We start from the raw sequence: 16,222 nt of genomic DNA on the forward strand, positions 1-16,222 counted from the left end.
GGCAGGAGGTCGCTAGTTGTCTGCTGCGTGAGGCAGTGCCCTCTGCTCGGGAATTCCGGCGTTGCTGGTGGCTTTTTGGAGCTCTCCTGAATCACCTCCAGTAGAAATAGAAGTTGGTTTTGTGCAGTGTATTTACCTTGGGAAGTGCTGCTACAGGTCCTTGTCCAGGACGGGCTTTGGATCAAACACTTCTGTTCGTATCTGATCGTTGTGTTACGATAATCCTCACTCTTGCGGGCCACCCAAGTATTGTTTTCTTCAGAGGTGTAGTTACCAGTGTAATGGGTGCTTGTCTCCAGAGGCGTGATTTGTGGTGTACCAGCAATAGCTGCTCGCTCTTAGCTTTATTCAGATGAATGATCCATGCTGCTGCTGCCTTACGTAAGACTACTCTTGTTCAGAGTTGGCTGTTTAAAAATCCCATGTAAAGGGAAGCCTGAAAGGATTGATAGTTTGGAAGAAAAGACTGTATGAGGCACTCGGTGCCATGGTCTAGTTGACTGGATAGGGCTGGGTGCTAGGCTGGACTGGATGATCTTGGAGGTCTCTTCCAACCTGGTCGATTCTGTGATTCTATGATGAAATTCTATTTTTGTGTTTCTAGAGATAAATAATCCTCTAATAAATCTTGATGCCTTGAAGGAGAAACTGGAGTAGTGCAATGGAGAGAGGGTCTGTATTGAAGAGCCTGCAACGAGCTTGTTTAACTCAGCTTCTTACCTGTGTGAACATCTTGTTTTTAACTGCTTTATAAACGGAGCTATAACATGAAGACTTCCACCGAGTACTGCTGTGTATAGTTTCAGGCATTCAAACACAGGATGGGTGCTGCTAGTGCTTATCTTTAAGGGAAAGGTTGAGCCCCGGCTGCCGTAAGCACCACAGCGTCCTGGGGCGGCACAGGAGAAGGGAAATGCCCTGCGGAGCCGAGGCGGAAGCTCCTTCCTCGGTCCGGGCTGCCCCAAGCCCGGTACCGGGGCCCGGCACTGGGGCCCGGCTTGGCCTCCGCAGGGCCCCGCCCACACAGGGCGCATGCGCCTGTCCCGCCCCGTAGTTATGTGCTGCCACGTGATCGACCATGCGGCGCCTACCACCCCGCTCGGGGAGGGGGAGCGAAGCGGAGCTAAGCCCACTCACTGTGCGGTGCCTACGGGGCGGCGGGCGGCGGCTGGTTGTCTCACGGCTCCGGAAAGTCAGCGACTCTGCATTCTGCCTGTGACAGCGGGGCAAGGATACGTGATACAGAAAGGAGCCCCCTTGCGGATCTTCTCATCTTCCCCCTGTCGTTGTGAGGTAATGGCTCTGTCCAGCCCCTGTGGACAGGGCGGCCGTGGGCCGGGTCACTGCCTCCCCCGGGGGGAGTAGGAGGTCCGCAGGGAGAGCGGTGCAAAGGGCCGGCCGAGTACCGCGCTGCGAACGGCCTCCTCTGCCGTCCTTCCCGGCCCCTCCGTCTTTTCTCCCGCCTCGTCTTCCTTTTCGCCGCTCTTGGTGGGCAGCTGGGAAGCTGTCCGCCGTTCTTTCCCCCCCTCCAACCGCCGGTAGGGATGGTACGGGCCGGTGGGTCAGGCTGTGTCAGGCGCCCGCTGACACGGGACGGGCCGGGGCGGGGGAGCCCGGAGCGGCGGTGAGCGGGGACGGGCCACGGGTGTCTGGGCACTGGCGACCTGGGCTGGGCCGGTCTCGGAGAGGGGAGGCTGTGGCTCGGAAGGGTGGGCTGGGTTGGGCTGCACTGGGTCCGGCTGGGCCTGAGGCGCTCGGGGTGGGGGGCGCGGAGCAGGGCCAGGGCCCGGGCCCGACCCGTTGTGGCCTCCAGGAACAGGGAAGCTGCGCCAGGGCCGGCAGAGCCCAGGGTGTCTGGGCACAGAAGTCTGGTCTGTCAGGTCCCAGCCTACCCCTGTAAGACTGGAGGCATCCAGTTAGGGGGAGTCCGATTCAATCCCATTCCACCCCGATGAGGTCTGAGGTGCCCCCGCTTAGAGTCAAGGACCTGGCTCGGGGTGGGTCGATCAGCTTTAGTCCCTTCCCATCAGGCTGCGAAGGGTCGGTCCTTACTCAGGTCACCCCGTGGTGGAGTTTTGCTGATCCCTTAGGCTGAGCTTAAGACTCACTGCTCCTGGAGGAGTATAGTGCCGAACTAATATCACTTAGCGCTAGGAGATGCTTAAATATCCACTGTGCTGATCTCCTGTGCTTTCTGTCTTGCCTGCAGGAGGCCTGACGCATGTGCTGAGCTCTCACTATGAATGCAATTGTTGCCCTCTGCCATTTTTGTGAGCTCCATGGTCCTCGCACCCTCTTTTGCACCGAGGTTCTACACTCACCACTTCCCCAAGGTGCAAGCAGTGGGGACATCTCTGGGCAGAATGAGCAGGCAGAGGAGGAAGAAGGTGGCATTCAGATGAGCAGTCGGATCCGCTCACACAGCCCTGCAGAAGGTGCCAGTGCTGACTCCAGCAGTCCAGGGCCAAAGAAGTCAGACATGTGTGAGGCAAGTGTGCATATCTGTGTGTGGACATCAGTGGCCCTTGGCTTATCCAAAGGTCTCTTGGATTCTCTAATGCAAATTCAGTTGTTTAAAAGAGAGAGGGGGAGAAAAAAAGAGAGCTTCATTTGTTTTGTATGTGACAGGTCAGGAGATCTTCAAGTCCTTACAAACTCTAATGATTTAGGACAAGAGGATGAAGGAACTGTTGGCTGTATAGATCTTGACGAGATGATGTCTTGAAGCCCCTTTAAGCCCTGTCATCTGTGATTCTCTTGTGGCTGAGAAATGCTTTTCTTCTTATTGGAGAACATTTACTTTATTAGATCAGGTCTGGTCATCTGTTAATTCATGAGTTTTGAATAGGAAACAGGAAAAAAACAGAAACCCAATTAAACTGACAGAAATAATACATGCTCCCTGGCAGTCTTCTGCTTATCTGCTATTAGTGCTTGTTCTGAGGTATTCATTGCTTACTTACCTTGAGGTTATGGTCAATTTTGTTAGACCACTTGGTTTTGCAGATGCTCATAATTGAATCTTACCACTTGTAGAGCCAGCAGCAAGTTCGTAATCAAATCAAATAGTGGAAAATGAGGATAAGAGCAGAAGAAGTATGTCACAGAGCTCTGTGTGAGGAGCTGCATTCAAATCCTGACCCTGATTCACTGTTCTTGTGTTCAAAGTATTTCTGTTCTTACCTGTATGCTTAATTAATGCCTCCCAACGTTCTGAAGGGAGCATGCAGAAGCCTTTGGAAATCTCAGGTAACTGCTTGCTCATTCATGGCTGGATTTGCTTTTCTGTCTTCAGGGTTGCCGCTCTCTTGCAGGAGGACATCCTGGATATGTGAGCCACGACAAAGAAACTTCCATCAAGTATGTCAGTCACCAACACCCAAACCACCCCCAGCTCTTCAGCATTGTGCGCCAGGCCTGTGTCCGCAGTCTCAGCTGTGAGGTAACTGCACAGGGTGGAAAAACTGTTTGTGACTTTAGGTATCACTTCAAATCCAAGATAGTGCTTTGCTGATCCTGGCTGCTCTGTGCAGCCTGAAACAGTGAGGGAATGGAGGTGTTTAAAAAAAAGACTGGGTGAGGCATTAGTGTCATGGTCTAGTTGATTGGACAGGGCTGGGTGCTAGGTTGAACTGGATGAGCTTGGAGATCTCTTCCAAACTGGTTGATTCTATGATTCACAGGAGTTGTGGTGGTTTTGATAACCCTGGGGGTTTCTTCCTCTGACTTTGTGAGACCAGAAATCTCCCTTTCTTGTTTTTACTCCTGTGTATTTATTGGTTTTCCTTGTCAGACAAACATTCTGTAAACCGCTGGAATCTGTTGCTTAGTACCAAGAAATGTTTGCTCTTTGTAGACTGTTAATACTCAGCTTCTAATAGAAGTGAAGGGAGAACCTTGCAGATGAGCGAGCATTTGTGTGTCAGGATCAGCAAATCCCTTGTGGATTCTCAACAGTATCATAATTGAGCTGAGTTCTTAAAATACTGTTAAATTAAAGGTTTTGTAGTGTTTGTGGGTCTCTTTGACCCTGGGGGTTGGACAGTAGCATAAAAAAGACTTACTGTGTGTTAAAAATCAGGAAGCTTTGCTCAGTTTATTACTGTTTCAGCTGTGTGATGTGTTTAACCACTCTGGTGTCCATGTCCCTCCCTTCAGGTCTGCCCAGGTCGGGAAGGCCCCATTTTTTTTGGAGATGAGCAGCATGGGTTTGTGTTCAGCCACACCTTCTTTATCAAAGACAGTTTGGCTCGAGGTTTCCAGCGCTGGTACAGCATCATCACTATCATGATGGACCGGATTTACCTCATCAACTCCTGGCCTTTCTTACTGGGAAAAATCAGAGGCATTATTGATGAGCTCCAGGGCAAAGCCCTGAAGGTAAGTTTGTGTAAGAGAGGCCACTTGACTCGCTGTGAGTAAAACATGAGAGCAGTTGATTTACAGCTGAGTAAAAAATCTGATCCATCTTGTTGCAGCCAGGGTGGTCATTAAAGGACAAAGGAGAAGAGGATGGTGCATGTCTGGGGTGGAGGAGAGAAGGAACAGGAAGCTTTACATGTTTTAAGGGAGTCAACACTTTCCAGAGATCTAACTGCTAGACAGTAGCTCTGTTGGAAATTTAAGTACCTGAAGTTGTGAAGGACCATAGCTTTGAAGCATGAGCGTTAACGAATGATCACTGTAGTCGGTCTAAGCTTAAAATGTCCCTTCCCTCTCTTCTCCTATAGCTTCCAGGCTATTTTGGATTGCCTGTGTCTGACGCACCCTTTTCCCTTGGTATTTTGGTAGGGTTTTGTTTATCTCAGCTCTTTTGTAAGCGTTTTATCTTTACCAGTCTCTGACACTGCCCTTCTTCTGTGGTGCAGGTGTTTGAAGCAGAGCAGTATGGGTGTCCCCAGCGTGCCCAGCGCATGAACACAGCCTTCACTCCCTTCCTGCACCAGCGCAACGGCAACGCCGCCCGCTCCTTAACGTCGCTGACCAACGATGAAAACCTCTGGGCATGTTTGCATACTTCCTTTGCTTGGTAATGCCACTTGTGCTTCTGGCTTCCACAGCTCCTTCATGAAGAGAATGTTGTCATACTCTGAAAGGGTGGGAATGGGATTGGGGTGTTTGGGTATTTTTTTTCTGGAGGTAGTAAATTGATAGTAAGTAACCTGGAGAAGAGAAGGCTCCAGGAAGACTTTGTTGTTATGGTCTTTCAGTACTTTTCAGGGGGTGGGGTCTATGAAAAAGGTGAAGAGAGACTTTTTTTATCAGGGTCTGTCATGACAAGACAAGTGATGATGAGTTTAAACTCAAAGAGAGAATCATAGAATGAACCAGGTTGGAAGAGACCTCCAAGATCATCCGGTCCAACCTAGCACTCAGCCCTATCCAATCAACTAGACCATGGCACTAAGTGCCTCATCCAGGCTTTTCTTCAACACCTCTAGGGATGATGACTCCACCACCTCCTGGGTAGCCCATTCCAATGCCAGTCACTCTTTCTGTGAAGAACTTCCTCCTAACATCCAGCCTGTACCTCCCCCAGCAGAACTTGAGACTGTGTCTCCTTGTTCTGTTGCTGGTTGCCTGGGAGAAGAGACCAACCCCACCTGGCTACAACCTCCCTTCAGACTGGACAAATGGAAGAGATCTTTTATGCTGAGGGTGGTGAGACATTGGACCATGTTGCCCAGAGAAGTAGTAGAAGCCACATCCCTAGAAGCACACCAGGTCAGGTTGTTTGGGACTTTGATCTCTAGTTGACAGTCTTCCTGCTCACTGCAGGGAGTTTGGACTAGATAATCTTTAAAGGTCCCTTCCAACCAAAACCAGCCTATGGTTTTATGGAGTTGGACTCCACTAAGTAGTCTCTGAATTGGGAAAGGTTAAGCTTAGAAAGACAGCATCCTGCTAATGCCTTTAGGACAAAATTCATCATGCCATGAAGTAAACCTACTAATGTGTCTGCTAATGGAAACCTGTCTAGAAGGAAAGGCTTTGCAGTGTGGAAATGTGGAAGAAAGCAAGAAGTGAAGATGCTCCTACCCACAATGTGTTGTATGTTGAATTCACATTTGAAGTACAGTGGTGGTTCACCTCAGAGTGCCAGTGTATTGTGGGAGGTGCAGCCATTTGGCACAGTAGAATGTCTGTGGGAATCCAGCTGCTCCAGTGCCTGACTTGCTCATCTGGCTTCCCTGGAAAGATGCCACAGAGAAGGTTGCAACATTGGCATGTGACTGGGGTCGGGGATTCCTATGTTGCACAAAGTAATCACACAGTGGCAGGCCTTCTGGTGACCTCGAGTGGCAGCTGTTGTAAAATGTGTTGCTGTTTACCACACCCAGGGAAGCAGGGAGATGTGTGGAAGGAAACACAGATTGGTTAGGGGTTGGATATTTTGTTGTTGTTGATCTCATCAGCCTGAGTTTCTTACTGGATTTTTGTACCTGTCAAGCAGGCTTCATTAGTGCTATTTTTATTTCATCCAATGTCTCCAGGCTTTTGAAAGCTTGTGGCAGCCGACTCACAGAGAAGCTTCTGGAAGGTGCACCAACAGAAGATACCCTTGTTCAGATGGAAAAACTTGCAGGTGAGGTGGAATTTTCCAGAGGTGGAAGGCCTCCTGAGAATGCTTTGGGTGATAAAAACATCAAAATCATAAGCACACCCATCTCTCATCAACAGTACCTGAGTGGTAGCCTCTGCAATAGCTGATGTGCTCTCCTGGTGTTCTCTCCCACGTGGAGATGACGTGAAAGGAGTGAGAGGAATCAAGGCCCTTGGCCCTGTAGGCTCTCTGTGTGCACGTGTGGTGTTTGTTACTAGAGTAGCAGTGTTGCATTATCATCATTGTTCTCTCTGGCTGGGTCACCCCTTAAAGAATCTCTACAGCCAGCAGAATTTTCAGTCTCACTGTAAGAACTTTTTTCTCATCTCCTACAAAATGCCTACAATTAAAGGATGATCATTTTTCCTTGCATTGGATTATTTTATTAATCTGTTTAGAGTATAATCTTACAGAAGCTGCCTCGAAGCTTTGGCCATGAGATGAAAACAAGAATGGAGAGCACATAGCTGTTCAAAAAATGTGACTTTGTGTTTTCCAGAACGTTAAATGTCCTTCCTGACCTTTCCATGATTGTCTTGTGTCTGAATTAATAAACCTCATTACACTTTAGCTGTGCCTGTGGTACCTGTACTTTAATTTACTGTGCTCTGATCTCCTGACATAGAAGCCAAAAGCCAGTGGCTGCAGCCTGTGCAGGCCCTTCTGAGGCAGTTCCCCTGCCTAGAGAGCAGTAGTTTTTATTACCATGCTGCCTTTTTTTGCTAGATCTGAAAGAAGAGTCAGAAGGCTGGGATGGTTCTGAAGAAGAAGAAAAGCCTTCCTCCCAGCCAGAGGGTGTAGAAGGGCAGGAGCTCTCTAAATGCTCACCTGAAACTACTCTGATGCCAGATTGCAACAGCTGGAATGTGGCTCACAGAAGGTTGTCCATTTTTCGCTCGCTCAGGCACATGAGACAGGTAAGAAGAGCACAGTTCTCCTGATGCTGTGTTTCCTAACTAGTAACCACTTTCCTCCTGTTAATTGTTTTTGAGAAGACACATTTATTTCCTGCAGCCTACCCTTCTTCCCTGCTTCTGTGTTGAATAAAGTGCCTGCACACTTAGTAGCATAGTGTTAAATGCATCTCTGAGGTCTTCCCTTTCCTCTGAGACCATGTGGGCCTCTGGTGACCATCCTTGTGGGATGGGATCTTCTGTTTGCTTCCAAATCCTGCACTTTTCTTCTTCCCAAAAGCAGTGACAGTAATTGAATACAGAGCTCATGCAGCATCTTCAAAGCCAAGCAGTATTTGCTTAAAACAAAAGCGTTTCAGAAGGAGGGAAATCAATTTGCCAGTAAAACTAATGGTTCTGTTCAGATCTAGCTTCTCTCCAGAGCTTCCAGTTACCTGGCTGAGGGGGAAGGTGCAGGGCATTTGACCCACAGTCTTGCACACCAGCTTGCTTTACTGGACAGTCCTGACACAGAACTTCTTATATGGTTTTAATTTTATCTTATCTCTTTATTCTACTTTATTTTGGATGTTTGAAGCTATTACAACATAGCTGTGTTGCAAGTGTGTGACTTTGCAGGCTTGTCTAAGAATATTGTTTGATCTTCTTTGCCTGAATCACTGTTGTGAACATAACCCAGATCAGAGGTGCCTGACAGTTAGCACCTAATAAGGGTTGTTCAGTCCTGTTCCAAACAGGCCTGTTTGCATATTACCAAACCCATCAACTGAGCCAATAGATGGGTTGATGGATGCAGTCTAGCAACAGAGTTTGGAGCAACCAAGAAATTAAACAGTTGTTCTCTTAATGTGCTTGGTATTGACCCAGCTCATTGATTAGGCCTGTTGGCACAGTGGCACTTCACTGTTGTTACTATGCACTTGCAGCCTGGAAGGCCAACCAGATCCTGGGCTGCATCAAGAGAAGTGTGTCCAGCAGGTTGAGGGAGGTGATTCTCCCCCTCTGTTCTGCTTTGGTGAGACTCCACTGGAGTACTGCATCCAGGTCTGGAGCCCTCATTACAAGAAGGATGTGGAGATGCTGGAGCAAGTCCAGAGAAGGGCCACTGGGTTGACCAGAGGACTGGAGCAGCTCTGTTATGAGCACAGACTGAGAGTTGGGGCTGTTTAGTTTGGAAAAGAGGAGGCTCCGAGGTGACCTTCTTGTGGCCTTCCAGTATCTGAAGTGGGCCTACAAAAAAGCTGGGGAGGGACTTTTCAGGATATCAGGGAGTGACAGGACCAGGGGGAATGGAGCAAAGCTGGGGATGGGTAAGTTCACACTTGGACATGAGGAGGAAGTTGTTCATCATGAGAGAGGTGAGAGCCTGGAATGTGTTGCCCAGGGAGGTGATTGAGGCCCCGTCCCTGAAGGTGTTTAAGGCCAGGCTGGCTGAGGCTGTGGCCAGCCTGCTCTAGAGTAGGGTGTCCCTGCCCATGGCAGGGGAGTATGAACTAGATGATCCTTGTGGTCCCTTCCAACCCTGACTCATTCTATGATTTTGAAACCACAGATGGGGCAATTAGCACTTTGCATGAGGCTCTGGCACATTTGGCACCTGTCAAAACAATGCCTGACCTCCCTGCTGAGGTTTGCAGCTATGGCTGTGCACAAGACCTGCAGAACTTGCAGGTTCATGTTTGCTGTGCAGTCCTAACCTGTTCTCTAAAGTGCCAGTCAGGGGTTTGCTGGGGCAGACTGGACACTTCACCAATTCCCATAACCAACACAGAATGTTGTGTTGGTCTGTTTTTCAGGTTCTTGGAGCATCAGCATTCCGCATGCTGGCCTGGCATGTTCTGATGGGGAACCAGGTCATCTGGAAAGCTCGAGATGTGGATCTTGTCCAGTCTGCTTTTGATGTGCTAAGGGTAGAAACCTTTTCCTTTGTTTCCTGACTGTAGCTCTGTCATAGTCCTGCCTGTCTCTAATGTAATCTTTAGGAGAATGTCTGTTAAATGTTGTGGTCTGGGGGAAGGAAACAAAACAAACTGGAACTTCTCTGCTGTGAGGACAAGATGAGGGAGCTGGAGTTGTTCAGCCTAGAGAAGAGAAGGCTCTAGGGAGACCTTTTGGTGGCCCTTGAGTGCTTCAAGGGGGTCTATAAGAAAGATGGGGACAGACTTTTTGGCAGGGCCTGTTGTGACAGGTACAAGGGGTGATGGGTTGAAACTAAGAGAGGCAGATTCAGACTAGAGAGAAAGAAATTTTTTACAATGAGGGTGGAGAGACACTGGAAAAGGTTGCCCAGAGAGGCAACCATCCCTGGAAGCATTCCAGGTCAGGTGGTCTGGGGCTCTGAGCAACCTGCTGTAGTTACAGATGTCCCTGCTGACTGCAGGGATGTTGGACTAGATGACCTTTAAAGATCCCTTCCAACCCAAACCAGGCAGGGAGAACATTTGTCTTTACTGCTTTGTCTCCAGTGCTTCTCTTGACTTGTGTCCTTCCTGCTCTAGACCATGCTGCCTGTTGGCTGCGTGCGGATCATCCCCTACAGTGACCAGTATGAAGAGGCCTATCGCTGTAACTTCCTAGGGCTCAGCCCACACGTTCAAATACCATCCCACATATTATCATCAGGTAAGGACCTGCTGCAGAACCCTTCTCTTTTCCTTGCCATGTGCTGTGGGACACAAGATGATTTTATTTAAAGTACTGGCAGGTGCAGTGCTACATGAACCAAAGCCTGTGCCCCTTGCCTGATCGGTAGTTGAAGGGTGTGCCACCTGCTTTAAGCACTGATCATACCATAGCTGGCAATGCTGACTCCTCTTGAGGAAGAGTTACTGCTGAGCCAGATGCCCTATGAGGAGAGGCTGAGGGACCTAGGGTTGTTTAGCCTGGAGAAGAGGAGGCTCAGGGGTGATCTCAATTACCTGAAGGATTGGTCTCTTCTCCCAGGCAACCAGAAACAGAGCATGGAGACACAGTCTCAAGTTGTGCCAGGGGAGGTCTAGGCTGGGTGTTACGAGGAAGTTCTTCACAGAGAGAGTGATTGGCATTAGAATGGGCTGCCCAGGGAGGTGGTGGAGTTGCCGTCCCTGGAGGTGTTCAAGAAGAGCCTGGATGAGGCACTTAGTGCCATGGTCTAGTTGATTGGATAGGGCTGGGTGCTAATTGGACTGGATGATCTTGGAGGTCTCTTCAACCTGGTCGATTCTATGCTGTAAGTTGGTAGAGCTGTGCATTCTCAAAGCAGTGTGGTGAAGCAGTGGGCCAGGTTGCCCAGAGAGGTAGTAGATGCCCTGCCACTGAAACTATTCCAGGCCTGGTTGGATGGGGCTTTGGGCAATCTGCTCTGGTTGAAGATGGCCCTACTGATTGTAGGGGAGTTGGACTAGATGACCTTTGAAGGTCACTTTCCAACCCAAACCAGTCTGTGGTTCTACTGTTAGGATTTTAGATCTGAGCTCATAGGGTTAATGCTCTTCTGGGCTCTTGTTGCTCTAGAGTTTGCTGTCCTTGTGGAAGTCCGTGCTGCTACCCGGTCCAGTCTCTACCCAACTCTGTTTGATGATGAGCAGTCTCTCAACAAGTACGAATTTGTGGTCACCAGTGGCAGCCCTGTGGCAGCAGATCGAGGTGGGTGATTTGAAAGTAGAAATAACCTGGATCAGTGAGGTTGAAAGAGCATCTTGATCCGCAGCTGGGTTTTATGCTGTTCTTCATGTACTGGCCCTTAAGGAAGGCTGAGGAGAAGCCAAGTCAGTGTACAGTTGAGGTAGTGCTGCTGGAGGTGAGGTTTGCTACAGTCTGTTTAGTTACAGAGGGTTTGCTTTACCGAATCAGCATTTTGCTAATAGATTTTCAGAAATGAGGAGTGGATTCTGTAATTGTAGGGGAATTCATCTGTAAGCCACAGCAAATGTATTCTCTCCTGGAGTACTTGGGCATTTATTTTGGCTAAGTCTAGCTTTTAAGGACCGTGACACAACTCACCTCCCACGTTCCAGTTGCTAGATGAGTCTGACATAGAAGTGCCCAGACTTTTTTGCTCTTGCTTGCTTTGTTGAAGGGCTTGAACACATGCACCAAGCCGTGAGTTGAGTCAGGTCTGATGGTCTCCTGTCTTCTGGGAAGTCTTAATTTAGATGATGTAGCCTCACTGACTGTCTCAGAGGACATAGCAGATGGCTGATCCTTCCTGCCCTGTCCTCTGGAGATACAGATGCTGTGCAAAGCAGAGACTTACTCCCTCTGTCACATTCTTCCTGTTGTAGATCCCACATATAGAATTACAGCAGTCTACTTTTCATCCAACCAGTGGCATGTCTGGAAGCTTCTGAACAAAAATAGTTACTGGAAAGTCTTTTTTCCACCGCAGCCATGTGTCTCTGCCCGTGGAAGAGAGGTTAGAACTAGATGATCTTCAAGGTCCATTCCAACTCAAACCATACTGTGATTCTATGGACTGGTGGGAAGAAAGTCCTAGGGAATTCCACAAAGTGGTCAAGGAGAGAGGAGTGCCTTGGTTTGGTTAATTTTTGTTATTAAGTGTCCTGATACTGCCTTTAAAAAGAGGAGCATTAAGAAGAGGAATTGGAGACTCTGAGGGTTGCTATTTGCATCTGTGTGTGCTGAACAAAGCAGGAAGGTTCTTCATGCAGATTTTAATGAGCCTTTGATGTGAGACTAGAAGCAACAAAGTCTGAACAACTTCATTCTAAAAGCAGGCCTGTAGAAAACAAAGGTCCTTTGAAGCTGTGTGTGTGTCCCAGGGTCCTTCACAGAAGTCCATCTTGCTTCTTGGATCAGATATTTTTCTAGTGGGATGATTTTTAGCTCCTCCTCCATGGAAATGAAATCAAGGCAAGCCACCACAGGGTATATTTTTCCACCTGGTACCATAGGTAGATTTCTTTCTGACTGGAGGAAAGTTACTGTCTGTGAGCTGACCAAGGGAGATTGCATATTGAAATTGGCTGTGCTGTTATTAACCCTGTGACTTTCTGCATGTAGAGGAAGCCGCGTTAGTGTACCAAAGTCCTGGTGAAAAATGAGGGCAAGCTTGTGCTCGAGCAGAATGAGAGTGGAACAGATGTCTGTAATTCCAGCAGGTGTTCAGGCCCAGGTCACAGAATAAGTGGACTGGTCCTTGCTAACTATAACTAGTAGAGGTGTAAGTAGGTAACCTATAGTTTATATGTCCTCCTCCTCACCCATTCCCATTTCCCCTCTTTCTGGTCCTAGTTGGCCCTACGATCCTGAACAAGATTGAAGCTGCCCTGACCAACCAGAACCTTTCTGTAGATGTTGTGGACCAGTGCCTTGTTTGCCTGAAGGAGGAGTGGATGAAGTAAGTACAATTGCATTGCTTTCACAGGAACAGCTTTGCCACTAATCTTGGAAGGGCTCAGCAGAGTGCAGGGCAAACTTGTAGTCAGGTCACTACCATTGTGGTATTGACAGTGTCATAGTATACCAGGTTGGAAGTGGCCTCAAGGATCATCTGGTCCAACCTTTCTTGGTAAAAGAATAGTCTAGGCAAGATGCCCAACACCTTGTCCAGCTGAATCTCGACAATGTTCAATGCTGGGGGCTGTACCACTTCCCTGGGGAGGTTAGTGGTCGGCAGATCAGTAGTTGGCTTTCCTGTTGAGAGCTAAGAGTATTGGAGTTGTTCTGCTCTAGTCTTGACTCTTTTTGGCTTTCAGCAGTTCTTAACCTTTCTGCTTGAGTTCACACATCCCCAGGCTACCTTCATGCCAATACCTGTCTACCTTATAGACGTGACGAGGATTAACTTTGCACCTCAGCCTGTCGATGTGGCTGCATCCCAGTGTGGGAACAGCCAAGCAGATGTCAGGGCTGCACCTTCAGGCACTACATTTCAAGGATGCAAGTAGTTATGAAGGCAGACCAGACAGCCATGTGAGATATTTCATGGGATGTTATGACTTTGTGAACTTACACGATGGCCAGATGGGCACTAGATGTGTCTCACGGGGAGGTTCCCACTTGTCACAGCTAATTACGTTTCTTTCCACTAGAATGAGAAGCCAAAGCAGCCCCACGTGCGGTGCTGCTGAAAATGAGTCATCCTTCTGACTAACCCTCCCTTTTCTTCTGTTCTTCTTTCCCTCCACCTTCTTCATTCCAAGCATGAAAATTGAAAATGGTTTCCACAGAATGTAGTTGAAGCTTTTATTAACATTTAGTTGCAGGAGGTAGTGGAGAGGCCACAATTCCCTGTTAGAGTCCCTTGCAATAGTGACTTGAGTTTCTTCTTTCTGCAGTAAAGTGAAAGTCCTCTTTAAATTCACAAAAGTGGACAGCAGACCCAAGGAAGATACCCAAAAACTGCTGAGCATTCTGGGAGCTGCAGAGGAGGACAATGTCAAGCTTCTCAAGTTCTGGATGACAGGCCTAAGCAAGACATACAAGTCCCACCTGATGTCAACAGTTCGCAGCCCAACCTCCTCGGAGTCCCGGAACTAAAGGGTGCCCAAACTCACTTGCTGCCTTCAGACCATCGCAGGGAACCCCAAGTTACTACCACTGCTGAGCCTGCAGCACCTGCATTGGGTGGATAGTGACAATTCATCACTATTCTTCTGGTCCTCAAACTAACTTGAAGAATGACTTGAGTCTTTTCTAATTGCTGTGAGACTGGATTAATAAGTGCTAATCAACAGTGCTGCTGTCTGTCCTGAAACTCAGCTCTAAATCTGCACCTCCTCGCTCAAGACTAAAACAGCCACACTCAAAGGAGTCAGCACCAATGAATTCCAACCCTGTCCCCTCATCCTTAGTGTGGCATGGCAGTAGACCTCAGTTTCTGGTTTCATTGGCAAGACTCAGATAACCTGTGACAACCTCCAGAACTACTGGGTGTGGACGTAGTTAATCTCCCTCAAATCCCACATGAATCTCCTAAACACCTGAGAGAACAAGAACCAAAAAGAAGCGGCGTGTCATGGGGTACGGGATCACCTGTAAATTATTTCAAACCACTTTATTGCTCAGATTTATGAAGAGACTTTACTTTCTGCTGTAGCATAAGTCAGGATATCCTCTCGGAGTCCTGTCACTCCACTTTTATTTATTTATATCTTAACTTGAGACAGGTCCAGCATTTGCTTTGGAAATCTTGTCTGAGAGGGAGAGTTTAATACATCTCCAAAAGCAGGCTGCTTGCCTCTCTAAGAGGATAAAACACTTGCCTTGTTTTGCCTGGGGGTTGCAGAACTTCCAGGCAATGAAGATAACCTCACCAGGGTAAGGTTGCTGGTGGTCTTCTGTCTTTAGAAATGGTTTTCTAGCTTCCTAATTAAGTTAAGCAGAAACAAACCCAATCCGTAGGTGCTCCCTTCTTATATAACTCGACAGTAGCCATTTTTGCTTAATAGATCATGGAAACATTGGTGCATATTTTTAATTACCTTACACAGATATTCCTTATCTGTATTGTGAGGAATTCCTGTTTCTGTTGTGAAGTCTTTTTGGTTTTTTTTTTCCTTCCTTCCTTCCTTTTGTTTTGGATCATTGTTGGGAAAACTTGACGTTACCGTAGACATTTTTTAACAAGCTAGAAGCAGGTTTTACCAGGTGGACCTTCTACACTCAATCAAACAAGACTCAAGCTCAGAGAGGATGTTCCAACTTGTCACACAAATTCTGTTCTTCTATATAAAATATGCAGGTTGATAATTGGGTTGGGTTTTTTTTGTGGTCTGGAACATCTGTAGAATGGTGACAGGCATTAAATCTCACTCAGAGCTATTTTTGTAACATGGACAAAGCCTGAGTTTGTGTTGATTTTTCTGTATGTGTGGTGGGAAAGCAGCAGTTGATCCATGACAATTCCTGCATCTTAGCTTTGATCTAATTTATGGAATTTAACATTTTTTTGGGGGGTTTTGCTCCTCTTCATGTTTTATGTGTTAGTGTCTTGTACAACCAGAGCAGGACATCATAGAATCAACCAGGTTGGAAGAGACCCCCAAGATGCTCTGATATGTTCATGGGAAATGCTCAGCTGGACAAACACCAGGTTATGGGAGCAGCAAAGAGATGTTTGCAAAAAGGCTTTGCTGTCTTACTTCCAAAAAGTGAATTTCAAGGCTTGCAAAAAAGGCTTTTATTTCCTAGTTGCCACTGAGGGAACATGGCCCAGAAATGGTGCTCAAGATCTGCCCACAGGAAATGGAGTTTCATGTAACATCCACATCTTGCTTCCTATGTGCTAATCGTGACGCAAGAGCAGAGCCCACTGACAGGGATAAAAGTGACAGAAGTAGTGAGAAGAGTGTGGATTAGTGAATCAGATTCCTGTGCTGAGCTGCTGCTCGCACCTGTGGCTGCTTTTATGTGGTCTGGTACACCTTATTTTTGTACTTGAGAGTTATTCTGGTCCACTTCATAGCTGTGAGACACAACAGGTAAGATATTTGGTATCTCAGCCTTCTTGGGTGCTGAGCTGTTTCTGTTTTTTAAGAGCAGCTCTCCCAAGCAATCCACCATTAAAACTCAGCCTCTGTCTAACCTGCACCCACTAGCAGAGCCTGTGTTTCTGGGCAGAGGTGAGGCTTCTAACAAAATGGTGAGGTTAAGCTTGATGCCTTGTCCTCTTCTCCGTGTGCTTGTGTAAGTGGTGGTTTGCACGCAGTGTAGATTGATCTCCTGATTGAAGCAGGGCTGTGTCGTGGACTGCTGGTCTGGA

At 47.7% G+C, this 16,222-nt stretch overlaps 1 protein-coding gene across 4 annotated transcripts; it reads left to right on the forward strand.

The window, feature by feature from the left end:
- The first annotated feature begins 1,098 nt into the window (after positions 1-1,098).
- On the forward strand, positions 1,099-15,301 carry FLCN (folliculin). 4 transcript variants are annotated; one of them, XM_064153576.1, is made up of 12 exons: positions 1,099-1,293; positions 2,210-2,488; positions 3,296-3,442; positions 4,159-4,380; positions 4,869-5,029; positions 6,495-6,586; positions 7,331-7,521; positions 9,315-9,428; positions 10,017-10,140; positions 11,011-11,142; positions 12,751-12,856; positions 13,797-15,301. In XM_064153576.1, the coding sequence occupies exons 2-12, from the start codon at positions 2,240-2,242 to the stop codon at positions 13,996-13,998; spliced, it is 1,740 nt and encodes a 579-aa protein (XP_064009646.1). In that variant the 5' UTR covers positions 1,099-1,293; positions 2,210-2,239; the 3' UTR covers positions 13,999-15,301. The 4 variants fall into 4 exon arrangements, with proteins under 4 accessions (XP_064009646.1, XP_064009645.1, XP_064009644.1 ...); XM_064153575.1 differs by lacking the exon at positions 1,099-1,293 and adding an exon at positions 1,344-1,547; XM_064153574.1 differs by lacking the exon at positions 1,099-1,293 and adding an exon at positions 1,344-1,538.
- Positions 15,302-16,222: the final 921 nt, after the last annotated feature.

This window comes from Pogoniulus pusillus, chromosome 13 (genome assembly GCF_015220805.1).
Source record: "Pogoniulus pusillus isolate bPogPus1 chromosome 13, bPogPus1.pri, whole genome shotgun sequence".
NCBI lineage: Eukaryota > Metazoa > Chordata > Aves > Piciformes > Lybiidae > Pogoniulus > Pogoniulus pusillus.

What these genes read in the sequence shown, in the direction of transcription:
- FLCN (XM_064153576.1), top strand. Translation starts at nt 2,240, where the DNA reads ATGAATGCAATTGTTGCCCTCTGCCATTTTTGTGAGCTCCATGGTCCT. An exon ending in AGAAGTCAGACATGTGTGAG is followed by an intron (nt 2,489 to 3,295) that starts GCAAGTGTGCAT and finishes TTCTGTCTTCAG; the next exon opens with GGTTGCCGCTCTCTTGCAGG. An exon ending in TCCGCAGTCTCAGCTGTGAG is followed by an intron (nt 3,443 to 4,158) that starts GTAACTGCACAG and finishes CCCTCCCTTCAG; the next exon opens with GTCTGCCCAGGTCGGGAAGG.